General features: G+C 41.4%; 1 protein-coding gene across 5 annotated transcripts in view; it reads right to left on the bottom strand.

Annotated features, from left to right (window-relative positions):
• inpp4b (inositol polyphosphate-4-phosphatase type II B) overlaps positions 1 to 27,175 on the bottom strand; it is a 114,195-nt gene that overhangs the window by 52,884 nt on the left and 34,136 nt on the right. For 4 of the 5 annotated variants that reach the window (XM_068588802.1, XM_068588801.1, XM_068588803.1 and 1 more), the window contains one exon: positions 18,244 to 18,323. In XM_068588802.1, coding sequence (XP_068444903.1) covers positions 18,244 to 18,323 — 80 coding nt within the window. Of the gene's footprint in view, positions 1 to 18,243; positions 18,324 to 21,984; positions 22,109 to 27,175 lie in introns of those variants that run through there. The other variant, XM_068588806.1, reaches the window with a different exon arrangement.

The raw sequence follows: 27,175 nt of genomic DNA, 5'->3' as shown, positions 1-27,175 counted from the left end.
TACTAGAGTTTTCATATCAGGGAGCCCGACCAATAACGGTCCCAATCATAGAGCCATAATTAAGGAGCTGATAGAAAATCTATAGTATTGACAGCATGACAGATGCTCCCAAATGAAGAAAAATGGTCCCTGGCCATCACACAAGCAAGTCTGATCACCTTAGCAGACCCATCTCTAATGTGCTCAGTTCCACTCCAGCTGGAAGTGAATTGCACAATGAATTATGTGCCAGCCAGCGGTCTGGAGAGACACACCCCTGACTGAGGAGGAGAAAACACAAGGAAGGTGACGGAAGCACAAAGGATGCTTTCAAGGCCGATCCATCTTCGTCGGCCTCAAGGGAGAAAACATAATCGCGCCCAGGGGAAAAGAGGAAAGGGAAGAAGAGATGCTGAGCTGAGAGGCACGGAGGAATGTGAGGGAATACAAGAAAGGAGGATTGGGTTTTCAAGGAGGGAGAAGAGGGGACAAGTGTCTCTGCAGTGGGGCGCTGGGAGCTTCAGTTAGCGCTCAATGTCTTACAGGAGTCCCCGAGCAGAGAAAATAACATTGCTTGGTTTATAAATCTAATCATTGTCCCTTGCCAGACACCTGTCTCCGTGTTTACTCCTCTGCTCATCTTTCTGTTTCCCCCTATTCCTCATCATCTCTCTCTCTCTCTCTCTCTCCCTCCCTCTGCTTCTCTGTGCAACAGAGGACTTGAGCACGGTAAAAGAAAGTCACCCTGACTTTGAACAAACAGTTTGTACCGACAGTGGCCCACACATAATCGAGGAAATGGAGATTAACATGCGTCACATTCAGTGATAGTCATCCCTATGCAAACCTTTGGGGTTAAAGTGGCCCTCTACTCTTTAGATTGCTCTTCCTCAATCCACTAATGAAACTCTTCATTTAAACAGACGGAGAAGACTTTGTTAGAATTGCTTTAAGAAAATTGATCTATGCCTTTGAGAGATATATTGTTATTCTTTTGATTTGAGGCCAAACTTAAACTCAGCACCTGCTCAAATAAATCTTTTTACATCTGTGTCTGTGAGGAAAAGTATTCTTCAGCAACTCATCCGAGCGAGGGGATGGCCGCATTGCTGCTTTATTTCATTAATTCTTGTAAAAATCATGCAAAGAAAAGGGCAGACACGTTAACTTTTTGACAGAATGACTGATCTGCAATGACACAAACTTTCTTATTTTGGAAACGACAGTCTTTTACGATGCATACTAACTGACCCTGAATTAAGTTTAAAGGTTCTGCCGAGAGCTGTGGATGAAAAAGAAACCCGTCTAAACCTTCCCTCCCTCCCCTCCTCCGACCATCTCTTTCCGTCTGTTAGAGTTGGCAGGGAAACAAATCTGCAGATTGTACTTTGCCTGCAAGCGATCGTTTTTCTTTTTTAAAAATCTAATTGGCTCAGGATCTCTTTTATGACAACAGTTAATCAGACAGCTTTGTTAAAGTGACACAAATAATGTGTTTAAAATGGCTGCTAATAATTTGGCACAGTTAAAAAAATAATTGGCTATCAGTTAAAATTTACATTTAACAGTTATTTTATTTTGAAAGCTCTGTTCGCAATTTACAAACACATTTTCCAATGTAGGAGGATTTCATTCCATTCCATTATCCAACCGCTGATCCTATTTAAGGTCACGGGGCGCTGGAGCCGATCCCATCCGACATTGGGCGAAGGTTATCATAGGTCCAATGTAGAAAGATGCAGTGTACTGTTCAAAACAACTCATCTCCACCCTGCTGGCCTGAGAGGCCTCTGATGTATGCGCCATTTGTGTTAAGTGCGTTTCCTCAGTACCATACAGCCACTGCTCAAACAAGAGTCAATAAATAATTTGCATGAAATACAAGTCTCCGACTGTGTGACATATCTTACATTTACTTCTTTTTTAGGAATAAAAACATTATTTGATTAGAGACAATTTGAGAGCAAATGAATAATATGTTATCTCCTAAGGATTACCCCGAACACAATATGGTTCAGTTAGAACATTTCAAGGTTCAATGAGTTGTGAACTTATGTTGGACCAATTTTGTCCTCGGAATGAAAATACACTGGCTATTCCAAATATAACAACAGACACATAAGGGAGGAGAAATTCAACATTTTATGAGGGGTTTGTCTATATTACGGTTTGTATTCCAGATCTGACAAGCACTCTGTCAACTCTTACAATGAGGATTAGGCCATCCTTCATTTCAACGAGAAACAGATATCCACAAGGTCCTTGAGGAAAATGTCTTAATATTTTTGGCTTAAAAGTGACAGTTGGGATTATGTTGAATTTTAGATTTACAAGTACTATTCACCCATAAACCACCCCACTCAAAAGGAAGTCATAGTGACTGAATACATTTCCAGCCTGGTGGTTGAACTGAACATAAGTTTGTGTTGCTATGAAGCACAAACCTGAGGACCATTGTTTCACAATAACCATTATTAGCATTTTGCCCTGCTACTTTAAATAGAAGACAGGAACAGATGGTACGTTTTAAGATGCATTATATGAGATACAGTAGTTGTTTTCTCCTTGTAAATACAAGTTGAGACTTGTTTTTGCTGGGCACAGAGCACACCTTGGGAAGTTGAGGAGAAGACTTGACGAAGTAGAAGAGTAAAAGTGACCAAGCAAATGCCCTCTTTCTGCTGCTTTGTGAACCTAAAGAAGGTAATACCCACACACTGAGGCCAAAGGAAGGACAAGTGCAACACATGTTCAAAAGTGTGGATTTAACAGCCTGTGGGTGGGAAAAGTTCATCAAAAAAAACTTCAAAGCAGCAATACTTCTGTGGCCGTCAGGCAGTTTTCTCTGGAGGAAGCCTCACAGAGGGAAACACCTGACATTGTCTTTTCCCCTCACAAGGTTTTTTTTTTTCTCAACTGTAGGAAACAAAAAATATACAACGGCACCGGAGTTCTTTTTTGGTGTTTGCACTGGATTTTGTCCACAGATGATTAGTCCTTAAAACGGTACAGAGAAAACTAAGTGGCAAGATCTTCCACAGACAACATAAACGCTGCAGCCTTGGAGTGTAGCAAGTGCAGATGGGATTCTTGACCTATATAAAGCTGGACGGGTGAGATAAATATAGCGCTGGCTAGTTTTCGCTGAGAAAAGATGTTAGAACATGCGACTGTAATAATGGGGAATGCCAGCTTTAGAAGTGATGGTGACAATCCGGATTTTACATCCGGGATGAATGACTCAGCGGTACTTGCAACTGAAGGACTGACTCAATCAATAAGACTCCACTAGAGGCTTTGTTTCTATAGAGCTGGCCAAAATCACCAGGGAAGCCTGAACTGAGCTCACACACTCTGGCTTGTCTGGACCACTTGAAATATATTCCGAAACAATATGCCCAGGTTCATATATATTGTTTCGAAAAAAAGATGTTTGGAAGGATGTTTTGGAAGGAATGTGCATTTTAGTGGCAGAACCTTTATGCATAAAAGGTTGAGCAAGAATTACATTTTTCAAGCAAAAACTACTCGATTTATCCAGAATACATCATGCAAATTTATGCAATGTAAAAATAAAGTATTTTGTCTGCTGCAATACATCTGTAATAATCAGAATAGGAGCCATGTCGGGCCAGGATGCATACTTGCAGAAGATTTGTGAGTTTTAACGCATCCTATTTGTTCCGGCCCCATCACACACACTTCTGTATTCTTGCATGACGAGAAGTGTCTTCACACTACATTTACTTTTATGTTAGTGCTTAACCAGTGTCAGAAACAGTCTGGGATAAGCTGTTTTCACAGAAGAAGTAAGGTGAAAAAAAACTTTACAGAAAGGATGCTATTTTCTTTCCTCACCAATCCCATCAATCCAGGCTGGGGCTCAAAACGATGGGGTTGATGACTGCAGTGTGCAATGTTTTTGCATTTCATAGAATTTCAAGAAAGTCAGACAGGGGAGATGATGAGAAAGCTGTTGACGTAGGAAAAGAACAAAGAAAAATCAATGAGAAAATCCCTTGATCTACATTAATATACCAGCTACTATGGCAGAGTGCTCTTCACAAATATGAATATAAATGGATACTCTACCATGCACATGAAGAAACATATTGCATCTTTTCATTACAACTGCAGATGTTACTGCATGTCAAAGCCTGATGTTAGAGAATAATAAAACGTATCAACAATTGCCGATGTCTTGCCCAGTCGAGGCCGTTATTGTCACCGGCCATGGGAAAAAGGTTACAAAAAAAGATGAACACGTACTGTGTTGTCGGGATGTGGTTAAGAATATAGGTCGAAAAACCTCACCGCCTTTGATGTTTACATTGGCCCACAGGGACCTATCAGAACTCAAGCTGAGGAAAAGCTTAATTTCATGGAGTATGGCTACAATGTTAGCACCGAGGGACTGTATGGCGCTAATGAGACTGGGAAGGTGGTGCTCATGCATGTATTGAGCGGCATTGGTTGGCCCTCGAGCAGCCATCTTAGCAACTGATAGCATGAAGCTCATTTGAGTTTAACAAGATTGTATGGGTAGAATTTCATGCTCACCACTGATATCCACATAACTGTAATCTCCTCAAAGCAACTCAGTACAGAGATTTGGATTATGTTATGTCATTTATAACTTTACTAGATCATTGGGATTCTATCTACACAAATCTTAGTTTTAATGTATAATATATTAAAACGTGTTTTATGTTGCAAATCCTCAACAATGAGTTGTTCTATTTATTTCATATCGCCCACAATTTCAGTATTACACAATAGGGACTCTCTGACAGGTGTCTGTAACAGGGGTTACTGCACTTAACAAAAAATATTTACACACACACACATGCAATAATTGACACAATAAACCTGTTCCTATGTGACAACACAAAGTCAAGAACACGTGGTATTGGCCATTACCGCCGTGAACATCCCTTGCTTTGTGCCGAATGATAATAAAATTGGATTAAGGCCAGATATGCTGAATGAACTGGATACGGGTGAGCACCAAGTATCAATCATGGGCAGAAGTGTAATTTCAGTCTCCTAATTCCTCATCTCACCCTTTAAACACAGACACATTATCATTTGTCTGCTTCCAATGCTGTGAGCTACATAATAATAATAATAATTATAATAATTGTAAATGGTATTTGTATAGCACCGTTCTAAACAAAAGGGCTTCATAATAAAAACAGAAGACACAGAAAAGACAAAACAAATGATATGGACTAGATGCCAAAAAACAAAACTAATTGTCATAAATCACTAATACAAATCAAAGGGAGAGGTAGGTTTTTTTTTAAGATGATGCCAGAGAGCAAGGAGTTACAGTGGACTATGGTTTCAAGACACTTGGGAGACAGAAATGGTCTCGTCTTTGAGTTGTTCAAGAGATGATACAAGCTGGAACAAACCAATGATTTACATGTTCATCGCCAAATGACAGCAACGTTTCTGCTATGCTGAGTTAATGAATGGGCCAGAGGATCAAGCCTGTTTGGTACAAACAGCAACAGTTCTGATTTCAGTAAAATTCCCAGCAACGTTTTCATTATACTTGTGATTATAGTACAGTGTCACAGTAAAGATGAGAGGGGCCAAAAGGTCTTCATGTTCTCAACTTTAGCGCATCCAGTTGTGTACCATTCTGACAACGATGGCTGACATTCATTCGGCGTGAAGTCATTTAAAAGCTAAGTGCCGATCAATAACAATTGAATGAGCAAGGGTGGAGACAACGTTCGAGTTGGAGAGGACAGGTGGTGCAGTGACACGGAGCGCTCTGTATGATGACCTTCATCACCACTCACTCAATGAATACTACATTGTCGACACTCAAGTGGTCGGGGGTCAAACTAAGCTTGCAAGCTGCATCGCAAAACATGTGGGTAAAAAAAATAATCTAAAATTCTTTCTCACACATGCAGCAGATTCTGCAGAGAAAATCACAGTCTGTTTGAAGGGTAATGAGTCAGAAACGGAGAGCGTAGATGCTGCCACAGAGAGTCACTGGGGCTCCATAATTATTTTTCAACAAACTGTAAAAGAGCTGACAAAAAAAAGTCTCCTTTCATCTCTGTCAAACTGGAGGTTTTGTTCTGTAATTGCTCTTGAATAAGAAGTCAGCCAACAGCATTTAGACCGCCACGGCTGTCTGGCACGCGTGCGCTTACTGGAGGATTGGAGGCAAATTAGTGTTTAAATACATTGTGTGTTCAATTTTGTTTTCTCAGTTGAAGATAGTAAAGCTTGGCTCAATGAGGATATGTTGAAAGAATACTTCAACGTTTTGGGAAACACTGGCCTTCTTGGTGAGAAGCCAACACACTGCACATCTTGCCGTTTTGGAATCGAGAGTTTTGAAGTCACTGTGGGTTTTACACGATATGACTGCCCGTTGACTACATTTTGTCACGAAACCCGCGAGAAGAGACATGGTGGACATAACGTAATGCTATGCACCAGACAGGATTTCTTTATTCCAACAATCCGCTTAACTTTCTTTGCAGTCTTGCTTGTTGATGTTGTCGTTGGCACACGTGTCCACTATATCGCCACCGTGGTTTCCACACGTCTTTCCACAGCAACTTTCGTTTTGCCTTTGATCTGGGGCTTTTGTTTGGGAGCTCCAAAATGTATTGGCAGGTTGAAAAATCAGGGCTTAAGTCGTGTATTGGGGACGAGGCTTAAAAGACAAATGCAAAAATTGACAACACTCTTAGCATAAAGACTGGAAACAGGGAAAGAGCCAGCTTGGTTCCATCCAAAGGTAACAAAATCCATGTACCAGCAACCCGAAGTGCCTACGGCTGCTGGCAATAGCTCATATTTAGCAGGAAGACATCAGATGTGGCATGTGACTGTTTCCTGGAAAACTGCAACAGGACTGTGTCAGGATGATCTATGTTCAGGCTCCTTGGGGACCAAACAGAACCAAGCCTCGAGGAATACCTCAGTGGAGGAAGCACTAACAAGCCTTCGTCTGTGTTCCCATACGACTTTCATCTAGGGGTTGAAGGGTATGCTACATGCAAACAACACCATGTGCATGGATCTGTGTGTTAGAGAAAGATTGTGTGTGTGTGTGTGTGTGTGAGAATAGGACTGCAGTATAAAGGCTGATGATGATTGTGCCATTGATTTCTGGGCTCCACAACTTTGGTTAAAGCCTTTAACAAACGTCAGCGCAGCAAATCTGTCCACAATGTTCCCATTCATCCTAAACTGCACTTAAATTTCATGAACTAAAGCGAAGTAACATTCTCAGATAAAACTATCATAACCTAAAATTCTGATTTTATATGGACCTTTAATCATAATCACATGATTTTGATTATCACTCTTAATCACTAAAAATGTAAAACTATTTCCAAGGTCAAGAACAAGCTTTCACGCTCCACCTCAAAGCGAACAGGAACTAGAAAACGAGAAAGGCCATTGATGATATCCGTACGGCAAAGAAAAATGAGCAAACTCAAATTGGGAATCAATTGAAAGCTCTTGAAAAAGCTTGGGAGAGACCCTTGAGTTGTGATTGTTTGTCGAACTATTATTTCCCACTTCAAGACTGACTCGTTTCCAGCAGCAAGCAAACAGAAAAATGATAGAGTACTGTCTGCAGTGAGAGTGTTGTTTTATCCAGGCTCCAGTAAAGAGAAAAGGCTCAGCTGGTCTTCTTCTGGTTCTACCTCATCTATATCTCTCTGCAGGGATTAATGTCCTAATCATCCATGACCAGTTATTTCAATTGTGTCTTTTCTCATGTTGTATGCCTTTCTTGGTCAATTTACAACATTATCAAACCATATTTTTATTCCACCATATGTCCATTTCTGTTTTGGTACAGGCACATACGTTCTTGCCGGATTTGTGGAGTTGCTTAGCGACGCAACACCAATTTACTAGTTTCCCACTTCCCGTATGAGCATTGCTCCATTTAGACCATCAAGAACAAAAAGTCTGTATGTTAGTATAAATGTGTCTGTTTATTTCTTATTTTTTCTAGGTTTTTGTGTGAAAGAGAGAAAGAGAATGTGCAGACTGAGAGGAAGGACTGTAAAAAACTGTTCACGGCACAGAATCTGAGAGAGTGAGACAGACTGCTTTTCTAAAGCAACGTAACATGGAAGTTCATACAAAACTCTGATCAGACCTTGACCTTTTGGTGCAATTTAAAATACGAGTATCAGTGTTCCTAAACAACAAAAACTTGAACTAAGATGGAACATTTTTACTGGGGGCAAATAGTGGAATGTATGTACACTACACTGTGCTAATAATAGCAATATAACCTCTGTGCCTTCTCTTTTCCTGGACATAAGATGAGATGGAAAGAAGTCAAAACTTTAGTGATATATATTGTAATCTCTCTCCATCGCTTATCTTTCTTGAGAATAACAAAAAATTAAAAGTAAGACAAAATACTTTTGGTGCAGTATACTTTTACTGCACTATGGCAACACAACACCGAATTGACCTTGACCTTAAATAAATAATTTATATCTCTTTGGAAAGACACAGTCAGCCTTCATTACAAAACCATGAAGTCTTTTTAAGGATTTGGCCACACCACTACCAGCCCCTGTGGTGTGTGTGTGTGTATGTTTCATGCATGCCAATGTCCAAAACAACAAACTTATGGACACATCCTAACTTATTTTGCTCACACACAGCGAGAGAACAGAACCTCTGTGACCATTTATGTAAATAAAGGTGAACAAAAATAATAGGAAGGCATCCGAGCAGCAGATCTCTGCAGTGCAGCCCAACTCTTAGTTTACTCCAAACAGTGTCAACATTATGAGTCAACATTGGCTTCTTGTTATGGTAGTGGGGGATACATGTCACAGTTGATATGCAGCTTGCATGATTAGACAAACACAAGTCCAATAGTCGAGAGTTATTCTTGTTTGTTAAGATGCTTGAAACGGCAATGAGCTGGTGACTCTAGAGATTTCTCGAGGTGAGTGGAATCAGACACCAAAACAAATGCTGCAACACAATCTGAATTAACCTTCTCTTTGAGGCGACACTGGTCTTTGAACCTACTTCAGCCTTGTTTGCACATACAGCAGCAATATAGATGTTATGCTGAGCTAAATATACCGTATCATTTGTGGGATTAGCTAGATGTACTTTTAGGCTGTAACTTATTCATGTTCATTATAATACAATGACTTATCATTTACACAACTGTCTGATTAGGTCAGTTCTCCTCTTTGACCTTTCAGTGATGTCACACGAAACAAAATGAAGCAATGTTGTTGTGAAATGAAGCCAAAATGGGGTTCAAAGCTCGCTTGTACGACAGGTACATCGCATATGTACATTTCCAGCTTCATAAAAAATACTTGTGCGTTTAAGTACTTGCCCTTCTGGTAAACATTGTTACCTTCTGTTGATATTTGCTATCCACATGCGTCTTCACATCATTGGTAGGCTGCAATATTGCATTTGACCCCAGGAAGAAGGGACATAAATGAAATGATCTGCAGATCTAAACTTCACAGAGATCAGATACATTAAAAGCTACCAGATGAGGGTGTCATGCAACATCCCTTGATAAGATACATTTCCTTCTCAACGCAAATATTTTGTATATATTTGTATGTGTATATAGAAGCGCCACGATATTGTACAATACACCCGACAAGGAATACAAAGCCTTGAATCTTTGAATCCATTATATACCAACAAATGGACACGGCATTGCATTATTGAGGATGATATTAAATAGCAAGCCAGGCAGGATATTATGCTTGACCTCACCTTCTCTGCTGCACATATTTGAAACAGAGAAAAGGGAAAGATTGCATTGCTCTCTGCTACATCGTCCCAGCTGGGCGCTTGAATGATGGCACACAACAATTTAATCTCAGCGCAAAAAGAGAGGATGGCATAAGAAAAAGAATGAAGAAAAAGAAACCTGTAAGACATGATTTTATACACGTATGCTCTTCCTCCTCCTCTATTTCATCCTCATTATCATCCTCTCATCCCTTAGACAAGGACTTGGCATGAGCTGTGCCTCTAGCATGCCTCAGCACCACGTCGGGACAGATTTATTAAATCTCTCTCCCCCATCTTTGGCTTCCAACACATCACATTTTCCCCTTCCTTCGACCTATATATGTTATGTTGCAAAGAGAGCTATAAGAAGTCTCCAATGAATGATTGGCCCAGCCGGGTATATCGTACCTTGTTTAAGAGGGACGTTAGGTTAACAACTTTATACTCTGCTTGGTGTTTATTGGAATTTAAATTAGTCATGGCAGGTAATTAAGGCCGCCCGTCAATGTAATATATTTTTTTTTCTCACCCATTCTCCTCTCAGAGTTGCATTTTGATATCACGGTGCAGCATTGGCCGAGCTAGTTATTTTCTTATTCTGCCCGTGAGCCCTGATGCCCCGGGGATCTCACAGATTATGCAGGAGAAATGTGCAGAAAAAGAAGCATTTTTAGTATTGATGGAGGAAAAATGAGGAGGCCATATCTGCATTTATTTCACCCCACCTGAGTGCCTTTTCTCCTTCTTATACATGCATACGTGCCGTGTCCGCTAGTGTGTGTGCTTGTATTACCATATATACTGCATGCAAAGCAACTCTGTGTGCTTGTGATTTGTGTGCATGGTTATCCAAGTGTGTGTGTGCATGTGCGCTTGCATGCATGCAAGGTGATGCAAGTGTCAACCGTCTTTCCACCTGCATTTAATGCATTCAATGATTCCCCACATACACACACACACACACACACACACACACACACACACACACACACACACACACACACATACACACACACACACACACACACACACACACACACACACACACACACACACACACACATACACACGCCCCTTCAATGTGAAAACTACAGATAAAAACATTTCCTAGCAGCTATACATACAATGCTGTGGCCTTAAGTGTCCTCTAGTCTTCCCTAGTGCTTCAGTACATATGTTCCTCTATTCCCTGCTACTTGGATAAAATGGAGACACCATAAATAAAGATGCTGTATGTTTAATAATTACATTCCTTATTTAAATAGTTCCAGACGAAATATTTCCCTGCTTTAAATTGAGCCGCTAATGACTACGCAGTGAAAACTGGTGACATATGTGAGTGTGTGTGACTGTCACGAGGGAGGGAAGAAGAGTTACTCCACACAGTAGTGTAATTAGCAAGAGCGCTTCACACGCACGCAGTCAATATGCACACCAAAGTTATTTCATTACTGTCTGGCACTTTTGTGTCGTGCCGCTTACAATATGGAGATCATTAATCCCCTGAAGGACCTCCAGTGCAAATGAAGACAAAATGCTGTTTTTGAGACTTTTGTAAGCATAACCACGACATGCCAGACTCAAAACTTTAAGTACATCAAAAAATAAATAAAATCATACCAAGTGGGGACCAGATCTTTATCTCCAAAAAGAAGGGGAAACGTCCCTACACGTTGTGTTTTTTCTCAGTATAACTGTGGGAGCTAGTTGGTCTTTCAGGTCAGGTGCAGATAAAAAAAAACAGTCACAGGGGATACAGTGTCAGGGAGAGGTGGCTATCTCTGGGTAAGTGCAAGAATTGAGACAGGGCGATAGTGAGGGCTCTGGGGTGGTAAAATGGTATTATCATGATCGTGGGCTAAACGGTTTCTGGTGGGACAGCAAAGAGAAACTCTATCCAATGGGAATGGATGAATAAGCCATGAAGCCAGGCAGCGGAGGCACTGGTCTGAGATAATGCAGCCCAGCTATGGTAAACCTCTGATGCACACACATGTGCACGCCAGCACGCTCGCACACATACAAATTCATATCAAAATCAAATCTCAAACTGTGCAGTAGAACTGGGTCATAGAGTGCCTCTCCTACTGAGTGTATGAAGTTTTAGAGATAACAAGAAGAGCAAAAGGGGAACTACAGCGTGAGACTGAGAGGGCAAGAGATGGAACGCAAAGCTTCCAACAGAGCTGAAATATAGAACGGGAAAGTGTGTCATTAATTTGGCACACGCATGCTTTGACTTCATATTCGTTTTGTACCACTAAATACAGCTATGTACATTAAATGCACTTTTTAATATAATCTATTTTCTCATTTAGACAACACTATATTCTTTTGTGGTTGGGTGATGGAGGCTCACCTCCCTTTTTGGAGATAATAATCTTTCCTCCCATGTGTATACATAGCATGCATTATTGAGAGACCTCTGCAGCGCTGACATCCTTCCAGCTCCTGTAGCACAGCGGTTGTGTTGCTCGTCCCTGTAGTCCCCATTTTAACCGTACTAGATTTAGAAATGTGCGTGCCTGCAAAGGCAAACTCTACACCGGAGGTAGAAGAAAGTACAACTTTTATCAGGTTATTCAGTAAAAACAACCCCAAAAAATGTATATAGCGCTTACAGAGAGGCAGGATAAAACTTGCAAATGTATGTTAATTTATTTCGCGGTTGAGATCGAAATAAAACAATCAAAAACAAATGACAATTTATAAATAAACAAAGAGACAGCAAATGTTTTAAATAACATTGCTATCATTAGCTTTAACACTACAGTTCATGTCACAGATGATGTACTGTATGTATCTGTATTTGCAACCGGCAGACAATTAAGAACCCAATTTTGATCGTATATATATATATATAAATTAACACTTCTGACTTATTCTGGCTTTGTAATACATTAATTAGCTTCACATCTCAGGTACATAAGCTCCTTCATTCTGTGTGAATAATGGCCATGACTCAATCAGGCAAGGACTCCAAGTCCATACAACACAACCAGTGAGAGATATACCACGAGCTCTGAGCAAGTACCAGAGAAAAGACAGAATGCTGCACGATGTGACGGCATCTCTGGTGTGGAGGGTTGATTGTGATGAGAGATAAAAAGAGATAAAAACAATATATGGCTATAGTTAGAGCAGCACGGTTCATAAAAAAAAATAAAAATGAAATAGTAATGAAGATAATCGTACAACAAATATCAGTTTCTCTCAGCTCTTGAGAGTATTTTTGCATCTTTCAGCTCTATATTTAGCTTTTGGAACTTTACTGTTGAACATATCCTGATCCAACGGTACGGTATCTTACGAAAAATAAATCCTCATTTGTGTGTGTTTTCCTATTAATGTCCAGCAAAGCATGTCAAAGTTTTTGTTTTAAATAAACATGACAGGAAACAACTTTCTTACGTTTCGGCAACAAAACTGATTTGTTAGTTTGAGGAAACAAATGTGATGACTTTAATGTTTCCACTCATTCCCATCCTAACAAAGACATTTATACATGCAGATTTAAATATGATTTTGTGATTGTGCAGGTGGATTACTTAAATAGCAAACTTGAATTGACTTTGTGAGCTCACCAAATAATTCCCTTTAAATCACTTCTCTGCTCTTCAATAAAGAAAAAAGGTCAAGACTTCAAAGAAACTACTCAATTCTCAATCCAACCTTTTCTCCCCTCTTCTGTAACTGTGTGTGTGTGTGCGTGTTGTATTAAGGCAGGTGTGTGTCGGCACTGCTTTTGCTTGCATGTCGTTGAGTGTGAGCATCTGAATGTTCTTTTGGGTCGTGTGAGAGCTGAAGGAGGTAAGATTCCCTCATCCTCTCTTCAAGGGCTTATGCTGCCTCTAAAAGACAGATCTTCACAAGGACTGAGTCCATGTATCTGACACCGCCGCTCATTCAAAGTGACACTGTCGGGCACCTCAAAAAAAGAAATGACCCAAATCAAACCAGTCGTGCCTTACGGGAAACAAAAACAATCCGTGACTAACATCCTAACCAGTTACACAAGAAAGCGGGCGGCAGACCTGAAATGCAGAAAGAATTCATGGGATGAAGCTTTGAGGTGGACGTCGCTGTAGCAAAATGAACTTTACTGAAGGGTCAAAGTAAAAGCAAAAGTCACATACACACACTGGCGCTGGTCAAATACCAATTCCCTCTCTACATATGCCCAGCACCAACGTTAATCAAAGTGTATGAAGAGAGTTGGTCAAAGTTATATTGGTTTTGAGATTCACAGAGGGGAATCAATCCCTGCCTCGTGGAGATAAAAGCAGTCCCTTATTCCCTCTGCTGAGCCAAGTAAACTCAAATGAACACACTTTTGGAACAACTAACAGGGTGGGGATTAGAACAGTCGTCAAATGAAGCATCCGTTTCTTAACGGGCTGAAAGAATTGCAAACCTGTCCATGGCAGTGCTGCAGCGTTTGAGCTGCTTGGCCAGCGGAACTAATTTGAACTGTGAATCACTGGCTCGTCCACAGGTCATACAGCCCAGAGTGAACCATACACGCTCAAGAAAAGCTGCTCGTCTTTGAAATGTTTTTTTTTTCTTCCATTGGATGCCTCAACAAGTAAAGAGCATATCAAATCAAAAAAGGTGTCCTCTGTGTGTCTGTATGTCTAAATCTTGCATTGCTGTGCAGTGTTAGCACATTTGAGCTGCAACACCATCAAACTCGGCAGCAACTCCGCAATAACTTTGGTTACAGATACATTTTTAAATATGCTACCTGTCATTATTTCGCACAGTACTGGTTTTAAACTGGGCAGTGGCCAGCAAGAGAGGCCAGGGAGATCCTTCTGTGTGGAGTTTGCATGTTCTTCCCATGTAGCGTGGGTTCCCTTGGCTTCTTGGGTTCTTCGTGGGTTCTGTGGCTTCTTCCCACAAGGCAAAAACATGCAGCTCAGGTTAATTGGAGACTCTAATGTGAGTTTGAATGGTTGTGTGTCTCTATGTGTGTGGCGGGTGATAAACTGGTGACCTGTCCAGGGTCAACCCGATGTTGCCCGATGTCAGCTGGGATCGGCTCCAGCGCCCCCGTGATCCCAAATAGGGTAAGCGGTTTGGTTAATAGAATGGATAATCCCATGGTGTCGAATAATCTGTTGTCGTTAAACAGTAATACAGAGTGCTTTTGTCATGTATTTACTTAAAACCGACTGTTCATACTTGGTTTTAGTTGAATAATTCAAAGGCCTGAAGACGTAAAATTAACCATTTATTCAGGAGGAAGAAATGAAAAATATTGAAGCAAGGTTTAAAAAAATCTATAAGAATTGAGTGGCAGACATATGTTTGTTTTCCGTGCTTTCCTATCTTTTTAATAATTTATCCTCACACTCTGTTTGGGAGTCTTGACCGATACTTCCAGATTCAGTGGAAATACTGTTGCTGAACAAGTAGCCTTTAGTACGTGTAGGCGCAGAAAGCCACAGTAGTAGTGACAGCAACCTCTGAATACTAAAGCAAACTGTTGACATTTTTTTAAACTGATTTTGGTTTGCCCATAATTAAAAAGCACTGCGGCAGAATTCCAAGTATCATGGGAGGACTTCCTGTTATCCTCAGGAATAACTCAAACGCTACCGAACAACAAAATGAGGCAGAAACACAAGTGTGACTACAAGGGAGTAAAATGACAGTTCTCTGCTGTTTCTCACTGAGATCAACACCTGCATGAAAGTGTGCAAGAAAACAAACAAATGTGCACACAGGGGTGAAGTGAAGGGAGGCAGGGAGAGTTGGTATTTCTTTTCTTACTGCAGCTCATATAGTCAATCATGCAAGATACAATTATACCGAGTGACATGAGATCACCTACAGGAAATGAAAAGCGAAACAAAAGAGAGTAAGAAAGAAAAGAGAAGGTTGCCAAAGGGGAATATTTTCACAAATATGAGTGTGGGGAGATATAGAGACCATTTATTTCGGCAGGCTGCATGCAAACATAGCAGATAAGGAAATATATGTTCGAATGCTGTGTTGGTAAAACTACTTAATGAATCAGTCTTAAGTGAATGAATCCGGGTGGCGGTGTATTTCCAATGCAGTGGCAGCCATTGCTCTAGCCAGATACAGTCTGAACCTCTGTAATTCTTTTCTTTAAAGAAAACTGTCCTCCTACCCCTCAATGACGTGAAACAGCTTGAAACTGACAGCTGTCTGTAAGACAGCTACCTATGCGGGAGAGACTATCCAGTGTGATCTGTAGACCTGACAGCACAGTCGGGTTCACTGCAGGGATTTTACACACAAAAGAATATACATGAAAACTAAACTTGTGATATACGCCCAGCATGAGAATATATTGTTACTGGCGCTCTGTTCTACTCTTCTTTCATGCTCACGGATGATGATCATTCTTCAGTTGCCTGGTTAAAAGGACTCGGTACCATGATGCTTAATATCGGAGAAAGGCGAGCCAGACTTTCCTGAATCCTGCCACCTGCCACATACTGGCATCTCCCGAGCATTCCAACAGCTGCCACGCGATGCCCTTCACAACTGACCACAGGTGTCAGCAGCATACAGTCCAGGCATCTTATTTGAGGTTTTAGTTGATTTATATCTTTTATAGTTGAAAGGCGCTTGCGGTAAAGTTATAACTCTCGGGCACAAACACAAATAACCCTGATAAATGCAAAAGATAAATGGATCTTTGCCCCTACTCTCTACTTCCTATTGCTGACATGAATCGTGGTCCATGCCTACTACTTATTATTTGAATCATTTCTGTCATATTCATTGAATGCGCTGTGACTTTGTTACATGATTCATTCTGGTCACATAAAATCTATTGCTTCTGTCCATCCAGGGAGAGGGATCCTCCTCTGTTGCTCTCCCTTAAAGTTTCTTCCTTTCTTTCCCTGTGAAAGGGTTTCACTATCTTTATTTGGGGGAGTTTTTCCTGATCCGATGTGAGGTCCCGGGACAGGGATGTTATGTGGACAGATTGTAAAGCCCTCCGAGGTAAATGTTGCAGTTGTGATTTTAGGCTACACAAAATAAACTGACTTGAATCTTTCAGTAAGCTGTTTTGATGCTTTTAATGGTTTTATGTGAAGCACTTTGAATCGCCTTGCCTTGCCGAAGCTGTGATATGAAGTGGAATTGAATGCCATGGCCATGCCCCTCCTCTGTACCTCCTTCTGCTGACATGGATCGTGGTTATCTGGATCATATTTATTGAATGTGCTGTAACTCTGTTACGTTATTCATTCTGTACACATAAAATCTATTGCTTCTGTCCATCCGGGGAGAGGGATCCTCCTCTGTTGCTCTCACAAAGGTTTCTTCCCTTTTTTCCAGTGTGAAAGTGTTTTTACTTTATTTGGGGGAGTTTTTCCTGATCCAGGGATGTCGTATGCATACAGATTGTTAAGCCCTCCGAGACGAAATAAACTGAATTGAATTGAATGTGTGAGAGGCGTCATTATACCTACAGTGATGTCTTTCACATTCCAACGATCACAAACCTACGACACCCACGACACAACAGGCCAGAGCAATTTCCCAAGTATCTAACGCTGCAAGTACTTAAAATACAATTATTAAATAAAACATTTTTAACCAATGCATGAATTGCACTTGCCATCATTTTCACAGTCAAGCCCCTCCCCCCCAAAAACCAGCAAGTAGAATAACTAAACCTACGAGAAGCATACCATTTCATGCTTGTCAAGCCTTAGTTGCCATTTATTTATAGACACAAATCATATGTAATAGCAATCATGTCAAGCACTTCATAAGAAGGACACACCATTAATCATGTTCAGGAGCACAGCTTATCTGTTACTTGTATCAACGCGTCCCCCAAAAGGCAAACAGCTAATCTTCTTTGTGGCAAAATCCCTAATTATATCTTTAGTGTTCTGTTTTTAAGGTCGGTAGTGCTCTTATGCAAGAAGATAAGAAGGATAGTAAGAGCATTCAAAAAATAAAGCTCTCGGTATCTCTGCTTTTCCTTTTGTCTTTCATACTGTAGCTTGATTGACTTAAAGGGCACATCCAAGCTCATGACCTTTATCCAGAACATGCACACGCAGACAAATCATTAGAGAAAAAGCAATTCTTGATTCATGAATCAAATGTTTTTGCCCTCCTTTCAAACAACACACATGTATTCCTTTCCAGTGCATTCATTTCACTCCGTCTGATAAATTGCACTTATTCCCACCCCCATTTTACGACAGGAAAAACAGATCAGAGTACTGTATTCCCACACGCCAACACAACATCTCTGATACAAACAACCCTGGCAGCGACTGCAAAATTCCTCAAACTGCTGTTGCAACATCTGCGGGTAGGTTTCTTTTCCCAACTTAACTTTAATTTTTAAGTTGGTCTGTCAGTTCTTGTGTGAGAAAGCATAATCTTTGGACTCTGAAGTCTGAATTTGACTTAGCCTGCAGGAACACAGAGGGCGATGAACAGAGTATGACAGAAACACACACTCACCTGAGACTCAAGGTCAGTCGTTCATCTTTAGCCCGCAGTAGATTGCCGACTGAAAATGTGGCACTGCCCAGGAAGCTGCTCTGTGGAACCGGAGAGAGAATACAAAAAAAACATAGGTGGTGAACAGTGGGTAAAGTGTTTCTGCAGCAAAACAATAGTCAAAAGATAAAACGAAAAAGAAACCGCTGGATAACCCTTCTTCTTTTGATGGTATCAAAGAGGTATTAGAAACAGCTAAGGGTAAATTTAGACCTGTGATCTAGAAGCAAAAATGTAAGATACCACATGTATATATAAATAGTGTGACATGCGAGGGACAGGGACTTACAATCTACTCTTTTTTACTGTCTCCCTCTTTCTCACTGCTCTGACAACATGTGTTTGCTGCAGGCATGATGTGAACAGGGGGTGTCAGCACACGAGAACTGGGTCACGGAGATAGAGGTAGGGACGAGCCCATCAATAAAGAAGAGAGATGATCTACATTCGTAGAAATCACACACACACACACACAGACGCTCTCACACAGTCCCTCACTGCAATGCCCAGATGTATGCATATCTCCACGCACGCACACGCACAGAGAAAAGTGCTGCACCTGCAAGTAACACCATTAACAAGCTAGCTTCTACTGCAGGAGAGGAGGACTAAGACCGTGCCAAGGACACAAGCTGCTACGAACACTGAGTTGGTAATTAACAACAGGTACGAAGGTCATTCCACATGTTTCAACATACGGAGAAAAAAAACACATCCTAATTAAAGTATCTCCAGCCTGATCACTGTCTCCTCTTCTATTCTGAGATGCTACAGTATCACTAACAGACATTTTATCCACCAATTTCAGATTCTTTTATTGGTATTTGTAAGCGTTTACAATAGGCCAAGTGACGGTTCTGCAAAACAATGAAGTGAATTTGAGATAGAAGACAATTTGTGTCTTTCCCCCGGTCTGTTGCTTTAGACAACTGTTAAAGGTCACACCTTGCCTCTAGAGGTAAAAAACATGATGGTGTCCGCTGGTAAAAATAAAGCAAATGTGTTGACAGTTGAGGTGTTTCAGGTATTGTAAGCAAACACCGGAGAGCTCTAATACAATACATTTCTACTCTCTCCACCCACTAAACAGAGCTCAATATGCCGGATCGGTATCGGGCCCGAGAGTCCTCCTGAATGGTGCTGCAAGTAACAATCATTTTTCATTACAGGATAATCTGCAGACCATTTCCTCACTGCATTGATCCAAAGTGTGGTCTATAACCTGAAATAAATCTGAAAATAACAGAAATGCCCAGTATAACTTCCCAGAGTGCAATTTGGTGTCTTAAAATCCTTATTCTGTCAGTACTTTTATTTCAAAACGATGAGGGCAATTACTCCTCTCAAAATAGTTGCCATTTCACTTTCAATTTAACGATTAATCGACTTTCAGCTCAAGCCATGACAAGACAAATCCACATTAAATACAGTTTCTATTGTGATCATTATGACATTCAGTTATTTATTCAGTCACAGAAAGTCCCCAACTCATTTTGTAGAGTCACAATAGTCCCTACCTTCATGCCACCTGTCATAAAAAGGACTCTAATGAGTTCAAATAAGCGACGGGTATTGAATATGGATTGGTTATCGGCAGATACCCTGAGCTTAAGTATCAGGAGAGAAACAGTTGGATTGATGCATCTCAACAGTGAAATACTGTCAGAAGCATCACAAAAGATATGTAACAGCGTCATAGAGCGGACACAGAGTTAGCGCCTCAAAACCCAGCAAAGCTCACAGGTCACACGAATGTTGAAATACGTCACAAACAGCTTACTGATGTCTTAATTTATGAGATATTTTTTCGAGATGAAAATATTATGCAAGGTTGTTTTGACTGTTAACATGCTCTTTATTCACATTTATTCTGTTTTTATTCCATTGTTTAGCTTCACTTTCACCTCTAATCCCCTCACACTGCACCTCTTTCCCTCTCTCTCTCTTTCTCTCCCTCTCTCTCTCTCACTCTCTCTCTCACTCTCCCTCCCTCTTTCCCTCTCTCCCTTTTTTTGTATTCTGTATCAGATAAAAAAGGGCATCCTGTCTACTGACCTTTTCTCTCAATCATTTCCTCCCTGAGCATTTTCCGGCTACCCAAATCCCCCATATGCTTAAAGCAAAACATTGCCCGGGACCTATTCCGCTGCCCTGCCCCACTCACAAGAAGGCAAACACAGCGACCCACGCATGCGCGCGCGCGCGCACACACACACGCGCACACACACACACACACACACACAGAAAGAGGAAGAGATCCAAACAACAAAACAAAATATTGAAATACAGTGAAAGATTTACAAAGCGACTGAAATTCACCAAGAAAAACTCAGCCACAAGCGTCATATTCACTTTTTGGTGTATGAAGCATACTGCCACGTCCACCTTATTGAATTAAACGGAGGTACGATCCCCTGTAGGCATCACTTGACATGAGCAACATCATATTCCTCAACGATGACGTATCGCCGCCGATCCTAGTCTGCCCCGATAACCCAGAGCACCCGGCACAAAAGGCCATTACACACCGCGGAGGAACATTATATCTCCATGTAGTCATTACTCGCAAGCCGGTACAGACCGTCTGGTAAATGGTCTTAGAAATCCATTCCTTAGCATTTTTTATGGCCCCTCACGATGAAGGCTTTAAAAGTAATGAAGCTCTGGAGAGCGTCCTCTTACGCAAGATCAAAGTCGCTGTGCCACAGAAAATGTGAGAAAGATAGGAGCAAGAGGAGGAGTGGAGTAAGAAAAGAAGACAAATGATGCTCTTCCAGGATCATGGAGGATTGATTATGATGGTCTCGCTCTGTTCCCTTCTAACATGCTCTCTCTTTTTTTCTATCAATCTTTTTCACCCGCTCTTGCTCATTCATATGACTTTTCGTATTGGCCGTGCCAGTTGTGGGCTAAAAGCTAAACTTTTGATCTATGATCTCTTTCACTAGCTTTAATAAAAAAAAAAGGAGACATTTTACACGTGCTCACACATTAATAAATAGTCAAGAACACATGCGGGCACATGAAGGATCAATCGCAGACCAAAAAAAAAGAAAGACACTTGAGCAGAAACACGCGGAGCTGACACTGTACGTCTACAGGCAATGCTGAGCGCTCGTCTGTAGACCTGTGAAGGCCCCAGTGTCTGTCCATCACTCGGCAGAGGTAAACGGTCCAACTGAAGCTGTGGAGCTATTGATTTTCTCCATGCCCCGGGTGACAGAGGGACACACACTCACGTAGACACATACTAACTCTCGCTCAATCACTCCCTCATTCCCTATCTGTCTCTCACTCTTGCAGACTGCAGAGAATACCTGGAGGAGAGGACGGTCATTCACATGTAACGCCAACAAGTGACATTGTATATTAATGACGGCGGTGACAGTTTTGGCACTTGCTGAATAATGCACATCTGGCAAACATTTATGAATATGAACAAATTTATACCGTGGAGGTCAGTAGTGTCTACATGAATACATTGCTCCTTCACTACAATTATAGCTTTACAAATTGACCTAATTAAGTCATTGCCGATGTCATGACACGCCATTCATACTTAAATGCAAATGTGTGCACTCAAGCACAAATGATCTCCACAGTAAGTTAAAATAGACATGGAGTGAAAGCACGCACACGCACCCACACACCACATACAGAATATAACAACAGACAAACACACAGACAAGGAAATCCACTTACGGTTATGTTGCAGACAACACTAGCAACAGAGTCAGAGAATAGCTTCCGAAATGCAGAGACCGACAGAAAGAGAGAAAAATAAAAAGTGCGAGCGGAAAAGGGATGTTTTTTGTTCGGTCTTCCTCTTAATGAGCTTCAGGACGGTTCTTCCTACATATCTTTCTCCAGCTGTCAGTTAGAGTAACTCCATGTCTTTTATTCACTCTTGAAAGTGCAGCAGGCTGATACGTACACTGTAAACACGCAAACACAACACACACACACACACACACACAAACACACACACAGTTGGACCCACACACTGCAGCCTCCGCTGTGACTGAGAACTAGCTACATGGAGCTACTGGCGTAACCACTGTTGCTGCTGTGGCTGGCTTGACAGAAAACAAGACCAGCCAGAGAGAGAGAGGGAGAGGAAGAGAGAGAGAGAGAGAGAGAGAGAGAGAGAGAGAGAGAGAGAGAGAGAGAGAGAGAGAGAGAGAGAGGAGGGAGCCACGAGAGAGGAAGGGACTGAGAAATACAAGCAGTCGAGGTAAAGAGGGGGAAGAAGGAGGAGCGTGGAACAACACAGAAGAGGAAGAGAGAGACAGAAAGGAAGGAAGACAGACAATTAATGGGTCGAGAACCAAGATAGCAACACAGAAAAAGGAAGGGAGATACAGAAGAATATAAGGTGACAGACAGACAGACACACAGACAGAGAGAGAGAGAGAGAGAGAGAGAGAGAGACAGACAGACAGACAGGCAGACAGACAGAGGTGTGTGTCACACCTCTGTCACAGCCTGACTCAGATAGCCAACAGGAAAAGGAGCACTTGGTACGGTTACTTGAATTAACATGGATTCCGACCACATGGTTCAAGGTATAGGAGTGGCTTACAAAACGGATAAACACTTCAAAACACACACTGACGTACTTGAGGATCACACAAGAGGCTTGTTGAAACGCTCTACACATTTTGATACAAGCAGCTGAGAGAGAGAGGGGGAGAGAGAGAGCGAGAGAGAGAGAGAGAGAGAGAGAGAGAGAGAGAGAGAGAGAGAGAGAGAGAGAGAGAGAGAGAGAGAGAGAGAACCCATCCATTTTGAGACAATGACGGACAAAACACACACCGCTGACACCAAGCTTAGGTTTTAACTATCTAGGCTCGAACCTCGGATTAAGCACGGTTTAATTTACCCATGCTGACGCAGGGGGATTAGTAATTTTGGCAGAACAAAGCACACGCTTCAACGCTGGCCCTTATCACCTCGTGCAGGTACACAAACAAAAACAATGAGAAACGCACACACTTAACATGCAAGCACACGTGCACGCGCAGCCAGAAGCAAACATTTGTGACAGACACACAATATGTAATGTGTAACGATAGATGACCTGGGTGCCAAATGGAAGGCACAATCAGATAACGTGTAACTCCAGAAGATTACCCAAAAGGCTTCTCAGTCAAGCTCAATGATCACTCTGGCTACGTACCAGTAAGGATGTGAGTCCCTGCTGTTGCCAAATCCATTTTAGTTGGTGACTGCTTAGTTTTTAGTTTGTGATTACTAAATTCTGTTCTGTTGCTTTTTTTGGGTGCATTCCTACTGTAAAATCTGCATACAATTTTCATTTCTTTTACTCTCATAGGGAGAGAAAAATGAGGTTGAATAACAACATGGACAATCCTAGATCAAAGCGTGTTAAGACATTTATTTAATGCCCTACTTTGAAGTTCAAAATGTCATGTCAGAACATTTTTAGAGCATTCAGGCTGTGAGTTCCTGGAAAGCACACGGTGACTGGCAGGGATTGGTCTCATATTCAACACAGGAAGCACAAGCTACCTAGTACAGGGACAAATATCCAAGGCTCTTGGCTGTAAAAAGGGAAGTCTGAGTCCGTCTTAACTCGTACCCCTTTTAGCATTTTTAAACCAGCACTCACAGCTGGTTAAACACTATCACCGCGGCACATGCCTCTCACATTATTCAATAGCCTTATTTAAATCTGTAGGTGGCGGCTGTGTTAGTCCGTGTAAAGATCATATAACAAATGCTACAGGCGGCTGAGGTTTTTGCACAGACGGCAACGAGGAATCTGAGACAAGCAGTCACCCCCCCAAACCCAGACAGGCACAAGACAAAAGCAGGCGGCTGTGTTCTCCCAGGATGAGCTGATGTTCTCATTCTCAGCTGTCTACCCTCGACATTGTCCTCTCGTTCTTGCCTGACTTATTCGCTTCATGCCTCTCTACCTTGAACTCATTCCCTCGCTCTTGATCTGTTGAAAAAAAAAAAAGAAGTCTGCAGACTGACCTGAGGTCACACACTTTTGCCCTTGCCCATCTATTTCTTCAATGCATTAACAATGGATGACATGAGAGAGCTAACCAACCAGCATCAGTGAATATATAAGTCGTCAATTCTTTCGATCTGTGGTTTTTATCGAGTATTTTCCCACAGCGTTTTTTCCCGTTTTCGCATCACAAACAATAGGCATCAACTAATTAAGTTGAGTGAACATCATCAAAAATCCCTTAATGTACAGCGACACGTTGCCGTCGAAGACACAACCAAGACGGCAAACTGTATTACTCCTTTCAACCACGACAAAGGCGGCACATATCAGATCCACTTCTTTCGGTTGTTATATTTCACAATAAAAGGCATATACGCAAAATAACTGTTCACCAGAGGGAAATCAAACTCCCTCTGAGCGTTTCACTCAAAGGAAACTCACTAAAATAGCTCACAGTGTCTGATATACAACAGTGCTTCAGACAGACTGCCAGACGCTGCTCCGGGTCATAGAAAAACATTTTGAAATCCGGGTTGTCTTATATCTGGGTGAATAGAGCAAGATTTTTGATGAAGTCAGGTACAATGGGATTTTTTATTGTTCTAGTCTGACCTGTGTAGGGGAGGTGTAGCAGGCTCCCGGTGCTGTGTACTCCTGTGTTTGCGAACATGCTCCAAGTAATGAGAGGCAGACTTATCCGAGTCTAATAATACTGATTTGTGCTTTAGATACAAAATACTTTGATGTGTTCTTCTGGTGTTGTTGGTGCCATTACATGCCTTATTAATTGTTTGTACTATTTCCGTCGGCTTCATGAATAACATCTAAAATGTATCAAAGGACCCAAACGTACCTACTGTAAAACAAAAGGCGGAACTTGTGCAAACATGAAAATGAAACGGGGGAGATGAATGCCTTCTGGGTCTGGTTTGTTATAAAGAAAGCTAAACTTTAATCTTTTTCAAGTCTCGAAAGCTTACTGAGGGTAAAACCGTGGAAGTGGGCTCTTAATTGGCGTAGCTTTCCATGACTTAACTTCTGTGTTCACATAATTTAGGGATAATTCTTATCTCTCTTTGGAGTCAGACAAGTGTAAATTACCATGAAAACACATGGAGGGTTTAAGAAAAATCCATATCTAAAGTAAATCATGAAGTGAACTGTGAAGAATAACAACAAGAGATACATTGCTGTGCATTATGAGGAAGAACAGAATCCATATTTTAATATTGGAGTGATGTTAAAATTGGAGCTACAATGGTGCAGTTTTGTCAATACTTAATTCCTTTGATAGATTATTTAGTCAACTGTTGGAGGAATACAGCTTGCTGTACTGAAATATGAGCTACAATGACAAACAAACTCAATCATTATCCCAGCCAATAATACAATAATGTTTCTCTCAGGTGTGCTATTAATTTCAAAAATCTGGAGTATAACCAAAACGTACATTTTCTGGGACTGTGGATGCTTAATTAGATAATGGCACACTTCTGATACACAAACAATTCAGCAAAATCCCACATCCTGTAAACACTGAACTGAATGAGTGTCCTTGAGTAAGACACTGCCAAGTTCAAGCTCCGCCACTATTGCTGTGCGAGTGCATGTGTGAATGGATGAATGAAAAGCAAATTGTGAAGCGCTTTATAAGGTATACAATCAATCTTTATGAATGCAGTTAATTTATCATTGCTGTTATTAAATGGGATTAGTGTGCTTAATAGACATGTTCTATAATGTGCTATCTCCTGTTCCTCAGAAACATTTAAAGTGACACATTTTCTGTGCTCAACCCAAGAAGATAATTTTGCACCTGACTCGGACTTCAACAAGACTCAAAAGAGGCTGAACTGAAACGTAAATACTCACTGAAAGCCGACCGCTGAGAGATGGAGAAAACTCCTTTTTGGATTCCTTCTCCTTCAGTTATTGTTCGCACAAAGATATCTATAAAGTCATGCAGTGCCGGGGAAAAGTGAATATTCCTCTTTTTCACACCACAGCTTAAGGTTTCCAAGTATCTTTCATTCTTTTGCAGAGAGAGGCGAGAAGAACACTGCAATACAGGCAAGTGTTCATACCTGCTCCCACATACATTCTTCAGCCTGTCAATGCTTGCCCTAAAACAAAAAGCTCTTCCTACCACTCTATTAGTTTTCTCCCCCGCCTCATCTCTATTCCTGCTCTTGCTTATTGAATCACGAAGGCTGCGTCCTTTCGGAGCCTGGCCAACTATCAGGGAACCAAGGTTTTCTGACAGAAACGTCCAATTACAACACAGGGCAGCAAGGATGATGAAAATGTGCTTGAGTAAGTAGATAGAAAATCTGACTCCTGTGTCCAAGTCTATTTATCTCACAGACAAAGCTGCAGGTAGGAGAAAAATAAACTTAACTTGTGGCAAATGCAGCCTGCCCTTGATACACTGAAAGCACACTGCCGATGCCTTCCCCCACACTCTCTGCTTTGGTCCATAAACTTTAATGGCTAACCCCACTGCAAACCAGGTGATAAAAAAAAATCAAGGCTCTTTCACTCAGGAGTCTGTAAACATGACTTGGTAGCAGGTCCAGAGCCTTCACAGCCCCATTCAAATCCCCTATATTGACTTCAGTACTATATTTAAATTGCAGCAAGGCCAACTTGAGGCTGTTTTGATAGAGTTGCATTTTAACAGACCCTTTTTGTCTCCGTCAGCAGACGAGACCGATCCATATGATTACACACACTTACAATAGGTGAGTGTGTATTATCAACTACTTATTGCGAGCTGCTATGGGCATGACCTGGAGAAGGCTGTGGTTAGCAGCTTCCCCACTTCTGACTCTGCGGCTTGAATTGACACCTACGACGTAGCAACGGAGAGTTGTGCGCGCGCACAGTGGAGAAATGATGCACATGATC

Source organism: Clinocottus analis, unplaced genomic scaffold, assembly GCF_023055335.1.
Source record: "Clinocottus analis isolate CAN_PGR_092001 unplaced genomic scaffold, fCliAna1.0.p SCAF_22, whole genome shotgun sequence".
Lineage (NCBI taxonomy): Eukaryota > Metazoa > Chordata > Actinopteri > Perciformes > Cottidae > Clinocottus > Clinocottus analis.
This window is presented reverse-complemented; position numbering and strand designations above follow the sequence as displayed.